We start from the raw sequence: 7,341 nt of genomic DNA on the forward strand, positions 1-7,341 counted from the left end.
TTCTTGGTTTGTGGCTATTTCAGGTTGTAGCTTGGTTTGTTTTTTAGTCTTTTTGGTAGTGGTTGGGTTTTTGTTATTGGTTTCTAAGTCTAGTTTGTAGTTCTTAATTTCTTTTTCTTGTTGTTTTAAATTTTAGCTAGTTGGTTTTGGTCATGTTCTTAGGTGTCACTTCTAGTGACCTAATTTATGTGTCTAATGACTTGATGTTATTTTTGTTGTGAGGGTGCGGGCCCATTCTCACTTTACTTAATTAGAACAATACTTTAATCATTTCTAACTTCTTAAATATGGTTCGATAATTTTTTTTTTAAAATTATATTATAAATGATGATTAGAGAGCAAATATAAAAGATTAGAGATTTTAGACAAAAATGAGAGATTAAAAGCTATAGAACACATGTATTCCTAGATCCCATGTAAAATTCAGTTATAGAGGTGTTGCAAAAATTAGAAGTCAGTTTACAAACCATAAAAATGAGGAAAGAGACAAAGATTTATCATGGTTCACCACAACTATTGACTATGTCCACAGCGAGAGCAAAGCAAATATTTTTCTCTTATATTTATACAATAGTATTCAACAAAAGACGAATAGACTAGACAAATAAGAAGAATATGAAATGAAGTTCAAATTATGCTACAACCTCACATCTTAATAATCTCCCACTTAAATTCTGCTTTCATTTACCAAATTCCATAAAAAGAAATTGTCTATAGACAATCATAACAACAGAAATAGAAACTACAGCTAGTTGCAAATCACATCCACCCAAGTTCTATAAAACATCAATAGATTCATGCTGAAATATCCATCTCATACAATAACTCAACTCAATTTGAACAGTGTCAACCAGAAGTTGACCGAATCGATAATTTAAAAGAAGATCGCTTCTAAATCTCAGTGAATTACCCTATATTAAGTAGGCCCAGCAACGTCTGATACCGTTGGAGCTACTCTTTCTGCAACTCGGTCTCATATTTTCTAAAAACTATTACTCTAAATCAATATTCTAAGCACTTATCAGTTAAAGCATGGAAATTTAGTTATAGCGGAACAAATTGTCAAGCTTACTAACATGATAAGCGTCTAATCATGGCTTGCTTGATTTATACTTGATGAACTATGTAAATCACCGGGAAAAAAGAAAGCAGCCTAGAAGCTCACAATATAGGAGGTTTCTCAGTTTAGAAGTCCTATAAAAAAAAAAAACTAACCTGCTAATTAAATGCCATCCAAAGCCCATTGTCATGTACGTTAGTTGATTGACAGTTTATTGATCTCCGAATAAAATAAATGGCTTGACTTCTGCCACTTTCGCAGAGCATTCATCTTTCAGTACTCCACCTAAACATTTTTCTTTCTTTACACACAAAGTCTATTGTTTTTGTCAAAGTATCTAGAAAGAGAAACCATGCAAGACAGATAATCACCCATATTACCTCATATTAGGTTATATTTTATTGGTGTGATGTAACATCACATGATGTGGTCATGAAAGTCACAACTAGTACAATATTGTCAAACTTCAACAGTTTTCGCAAAAAAGACTATTGAAATGTTTCCAACTATTTATACAATATTGTCAAACATGTATCCAACAAAGCCAATTGAAAAAGGAAAAGAGACTTTTGCCTGCTGGCCATGGCTTCTGTAATTTCAATTCCCCAGAACGAAAATCTGTTATCTCAGCTAAAACTCTATGACATCATCCTCGGCCTATCTAAGCCCATGGCTCTCAGAGCCGCCGTTTTGCTGAATATTCCTGACATAATTTCTTCCCATGATGACTGCTCTCTAACCCTAGAAGATATTGCTGTCCATATTTCAGCCTCCACTGAAACCCCACCTTGCATAGAATATCTGTTTCGCCTTCTTAGATTTCTAGCAGCCCACCATATCTTTACTGAGATCCCACACCAGGAGGACTTTAAGCAAACCAGATATGGCCTCACTAGCCTTTCTAAATTGCTTGTTAAGGAGAATAACAATTGTGTTCCATTGTTGTTGGGATCCATCAACAATATTACCACTCCCGGATGGCTACATTTGCATGAGTCTGTGTTAGAAGGCAGCTGCGCCTTCAGTAAGGCTTTTCATGGTATGAGTGTTTGGGACTACACTAGAAACATCCCCGAAGCGAACAATATATTCAATGAGGCCTTGTCCTGTCACACTCGTGTTGTCATGTCTTCTGTTGTTAAGATTTATGAGGAGGGTTTTAACAAGATAACTTCTTTGGTTGATGTTGGGGGAGGTGTGGGCTCTGCCTTGTCCATTATTGTAGAGCATTACAAACACATTAGAGGGATTAATTTTGACTTGCCTCATGTCATATCTGCTGCACTTCCTATCGCTGGTAAGATTGATCTTGGCCCACTAGTTTATTAATGGATGAACAGTTTTGGAAGAGTTGATGGGTCATTCTGAAGCACTTCCTAAACCTGTACAGCTTATACAATATTGTTTAGCAATATGCAAAGAAAAGTTGTTTCTATTCGTAGATATCAGCACATTATTATGAACATTTCTTTTGATTTATTCCATTGAAATGATAACAGGTTAATGTAGTTTTGTTTCCAACATTGTAGGAGTGGAGCACGTAAGTGGTGATATGTTTGAACTTATTCCAACAGCTGATGCAATCTTCATGAAGGTATATAACTTCGTTTCTAATAGTTATTCAAAATTTATATTTATGAAGATATATAGTTTTTTCTAATAGCTCTTTAAATTTCTAATAGTTCTTCAAAATTTATATTTATGAAGATATATAATTTTTTCTAATAGCTCTTTAAATTTAAGATTATAATAGTAATTAAATATTGTAATGGTAATTTATATTGAATGAAAAATGTCATTGCAGTGCATTTTGCATGATTGGAATGATGATGATTGTGTGAGAGTGTTGAAAAGGTGTTATGAGGCTATACCAGAAAATGGAAGAGTTATAATTGTAGATGTACTTATTAGCGAAAGGAAAAGAGACAAAGATGAGAAAGAAAATCTTCTCAGGAGTGTGGGATTGGCGTTTGATATGGAAATGATGGTATTTAGTGATGGTGGAAAGGAGCGATCAGAAATAGAGTTCAAACAAATTTTTAGCAAAGCGGGTTTCAAAAGCTGTACCATCTTCAAATTACCGTCTGCTCAAGCCATTCTTGAGATTTCTAAATTCTAAAAGGATAGAATCTAATATTTTATGTTTTTTAAAGACTGATATTTAATCATGCTAAAACAGTTGTTCTATAATTATATTGATGCCTATGTATGTTCCATAAACTTTTCTATAATTATTATATAAATAAAATATTATTATTAGTCTTAGAAGGATAATAGTCTTATTATTTCTAAATTCATTTTTATTTGATGTGGAATCAAATGAAATTTTTAAATTTTGTGTTTATATGTTTGATACTTGATTTTTAGCCATTTTGATAGTAGATTGACTATCAAGGAAGAGTGGGGTAGATGAAACATGTGGTGTGTGCAAATCTTCAAGAACCTTTTGTTACCATATTTTTGTTCCCCGCCAAAGATTTGAATTCAAATGTCCGCCCGCCAACGGCTAGTCCCCAGAGTTAATATTATTTTAATGCTTGAGAAACAACTTATGATATGTTTCGGTGGGCCTGCAAGTTCCTCATCATTGGATCAATCTGGATCTACGACCCTCGCTATGTCGCAAAGAAAAGTTACTCGATGGATATGCATAGCGACCTAGCGAGTGTTTACCACGTGGATCGGCAGGCCCAGTTTGTCAGAGGTGGTTTGATTCGTTTCTCTAGCGCCAAGTTTGGATAAGGTCACCAGCGCTCACTACCTCGCTATCAAAAAATTCAAACAGCTTGCCGTTAGCGACATAGTGAGTCATTGTGAAATGAGTGTTGGTGGGACCTCATGTGACGTGGAAGGATGACAATGCACAGGAGGGATTCTGACCGCCGGATCAATGCAAAATCAACAGTTGTCGCTACCTCGCTGTGGAAAGTTGTAAGCTATTTACTGATAGCAACTTAGCGAGTATGGGACCCACCAAACTTCAGAATGCCTGATGCAATTTCTTCACCCTTGGATTGACCTCAGATCTATGGCTTTCGCTAACTCACTATGGGAAGTTGCTTGAAAGATATGTATAGTGAGATGACGATTTGTTGTCATGTGTCTTGTGGGGCTAGGTTTGTTCCATAAGCCACAGGGTGGACCTTGAACCAATGATGCATCAAGAAGGAGTGTAGAAATTAATGACATGTCGGCAATTGGTTGATTTCTCATTGGCTAGGGAAATGACAGTGCAAAAGTGGGTCAATCCCTTCAATACGTCTTTCACGATCATCAGATGGTGACAAATCAACGGTCCTTGTTAACTCGCTATGAGAAGATGCATGTTGTTTAGGTATAGCGAGTTAACGACCTGGTGACACATGGACTGTGGGCCCTATTTTCTTGCGAGCTACAAAGCGTAGAGCTGCTTGACAGATTTTATGGTACCTTCAGGGCCGTCAGATGGTGGCAAATCAATGGTCCTCATTATCTCGCCATAGAAAGATGTGCAGGAGATATACATAGCAAGATAGCAATTTGAGGACATGTGTACTCATGGGCCCAAGAAGGTAACGCTAAGTGTTAAACGGTTTGATGTAGCTACTAGTTAGTATAATGTCGTGGTCAGGATTTTTTGAGAAAAGTTGGTGCAGTTAATGAAGGAACAAATGGTCAACCATGTAAGACTCGCGAGGTGGCAGAATGGAATGAATTGATTGGCCCATGTGGCTCATCCCAGTGCCAAGGTAGGTTGACTAAGTTAACTTGTTGATTCACGAACCAAGAATAGAGGAAATCAAGGTTTTTTGCGAATTCGATCTTCATGATCAATCCCAACCACCAGGAAATGAATGCTAAAAGCGGGAGAGCACTACACCGCCTCCAGTGATCCATCTACCTAATCAGAGAACAGTTATGGCGCTGTTTCTGTCTTCTCGACACAGAAAATCAGATATGATTGCCCTAGATCTGTATCCATGATCAAATTTTCCCTATGATTGTTCTTTGTAGGACTTCAATGCAGTGGTTGTAGAATAACTATAGTTAGAGGACATCCCAATTATGCCTGAACTATAAAGGCAGATTTTGTAAATTTTGAAAGGGTCGAAACATTCTCTGTTGTTCTCCATTGTTGCTCTACAACTCTAGTGTAAAATTGCCCTTGCCTCTGAACTACATGAATTCTGCCTTATCTCCTTCAGCCATTGGTGTGAAAGTGCAAGAATCCTTTCCTCTCATTGATGCTTTGAAGAAATATGTAATTTGCATGACTATATCTCTTTTAGCCTGTGAATGATATATAAGTGAATCTTCTCTTTCCTTATGTCATTCATTCAGCTTTTCTGGTCTGCATGTGGTTATTAGATTAAAAGCAAGTCTGAAGGTGTATATCCTTAGTTTCATTCTGGTTTAATAGTGCATATATGGGTAGAGTTTGGTTTGAACACGCTATTTTGGTGCATCACCTCTTTAGATTAGATTAGGTAGATTTTCTTTCATGCTCTCCTTCTCCCTTTTCCTCTCCAAGAGTAGTTAGGTGCATCTTGATAGTAAGAGGAAGTCGGCCTTCTCCAGAGACTCAACCTCATAGTTCAAGTCCCACAGCTTGGAGGTTGTTTCCATGTTTCGCTAGGTTGCCCTCATGCATAGGCTTTGGACAAGGGTGCAAATCTAAGTGACAACAATTTTTGACATGCCCGGTGGGACAACTATTCAGAAAATTTGAAGTCCGCTAGTTAGCCAGTTGATCCTGATACACTAAGAATTTGGGTGTTATTCTTAGTGCCATTAGTCTTTGGGGGCATCCAATCAAACACCATGGCGACTCTAGTGCAAATCTACTAGTTTCAAGCAGAAACAGTGTTGGTATGTAAAGATCACCTTTGATCTTTTCGTGATTTTCAAGTTTTCTATGAAATTGTAGCTTTTATGAAAACTTTTTTATGGATTAATTTCATAGAAATAGTCATTATTTCTCCCCATATCATGAAAATTTTATTCCTCAGCCCTCATATTACCAATTTCCATCTTTGCCCCAAGTTGTTTATAGCCAAGCTACTCAAAATTATGACCCTCCCACTACCTCTACTCCATTAGCCCCAACATCCTTAGGTGAAGAACTTAAATATATATTGTTGGGATTTCAAAGAAAGATGGATTCATGGGATAGGAAGATAGATGAACAAGATGAACAGTTATTGGCCTAGGATAGACAACTTGAAGAGATGGATGGGTAGCTTAATGAGGTTGCAAGACAACAAGAACTTGAGAGACAACATGAGGAGATGGCCTACTAGGCCTACCTCCAACATGAGAAAGAAGAGAGGGAGAAATAGAGACATTTTGAGGAGAACCTTGCAAGGCAGGTTGTTGCAGCAACAGAGGAGGAAATGAGGCTCCAATCAGCTCATTTTCAAACCAAGGAGGTAGATACCCCCCCTTCTCCCAAATATTTCATCCCAAGCTTTAGGAAGCCCCCCCCCCTCCCCCCCTTTACAAGAGCCTACTATTGTATCCCCTCCATCCCCTATAAGAGAGAGTTGGACTAGTCATGAACCCCCTAAGCCTGTTACTATTAGATTATTTCCAGGTGGGCCGGTTGTATGGACTTTTGATGGTTCAAATATAGAGTTTTGGGAGAGTGAATCCAAACCCACAAGGATTCCATGTGAGGAGTCATAGTCTACTAAGGAGAACAAAGAGGAGGCTGTTGAGCCAAAGGAAGAGGACCCAACCCTCTTATCTGAAGAGCTTCCCTCTTTTGTTGAGGAAGAAGAAGAAGACAATAAGTCTATTCCTCCTCTTGAGGAGCAAGTCATGGCTTTTGAGCCCTTGCCAGTGAATGAGGATCTACTGCTAGGGAAAGAAGAGGATCATTTTTTGTAGCATACAACCCTCTATGATGTGGAGGATGGACAAGAAGGCCTCAAGGATAGCTTTGTCCTCGAGGAGGAATATGCTAACCTGCATGAGGTTTCCCCCCAACCTATGCATGTCCTTGCAACTGTAATGGAGGAGATTAGTGATGAGGATGATCTTTTGGATGAGTTGGATGCTCTCCGCTCTTCCATAGATATTGAATCAATCTCCCATATATGAGGAGCATGTTCTACAACACCAACAAGTGGGAGATCACACCATATCAGTAGATCCAAAGGAAGTGGGTCATGGGCAACATGAACAAGAAGAGGAGACACTTCCAAACCAGTTAAAGACTACCATAGCAAAGCACAATCAAGTGGTCAAGGATGATTCCTCTGGCCTTACACCATCAAGAGGGTGCCCCATAAGGTATCTAG

The 7,341-nt window shown here is 38.1% G+C and overlaps 1 protein-coding gene across 1 annotated transcript; it reads left to right on the forward strand.

The window, feature by feature from the left end:
• The first annotated feature begins 1,588 nt into the window (after window positions 1-1,588).
• LOC149559998 ((R,S)-reticuline 7-O-methyltransferase-like) lies at window positions 1,589-3,334 on the forward strand. The gene is made up of 3 exons (XM_089824399.1): window positions 1,589-2,357; window positions 2,590-2,654; window positions 2,865-3,334. Exons 1-3 carry the CDS (start codon window positions 1,643-1,645, stop codon window positions 3,177-3,179), a joined length of 1,095 nt encoding a protein of 364 aa, XP_089680525.1. The 5' UTR covers window positions 1,589-1,642; the 3' UTR covers window positions 3,180-3,334.
• The last annotated feature ends 4,007 nt before the right edge of the window (window positions 3,335-7,341 follow it).

This window comes from Cupressus sempervirens, chromosome 4, assembly GCF_028749045.1.
Source record: "Cupressus sempervirens isolate cs-2001-9-10 chromosome 4, ASM2874904v1, whole genome shotgun sequence".
NCBI classification, from domain to species: domain Eukaryota; kingdom Viridiplantae; phylum Streptophyta; class Pinopsida; order Cupressales; family Cupressaceae; genus Cupressus; species Cupressus sempervirens.

Bases quoted from the DNA above. Each gene is read 5' to 3' on its own strand.
- LOC149559998 (XM_089824399.1), top strand. From the start codon at position 1,643: ATGGCTTCTGTAATTTCAATTCCCCAGAACGAAAATCTGTTATCTCAG. The intron at 2,358-2,589 runs GTAAGATTGATC...CCAACATTGTAG, and splicing joins TGCTGCACTTCCTATCGCTG to GAGTGGAGCACGTAAGTGGT. The intron at 2,655-2,864 runs GTATATAACTTC...ATGTCATTGCAG, and splicing joins CTGATGCAATCTTCATGAAG to TGCATTTTGCATGATTGGAA.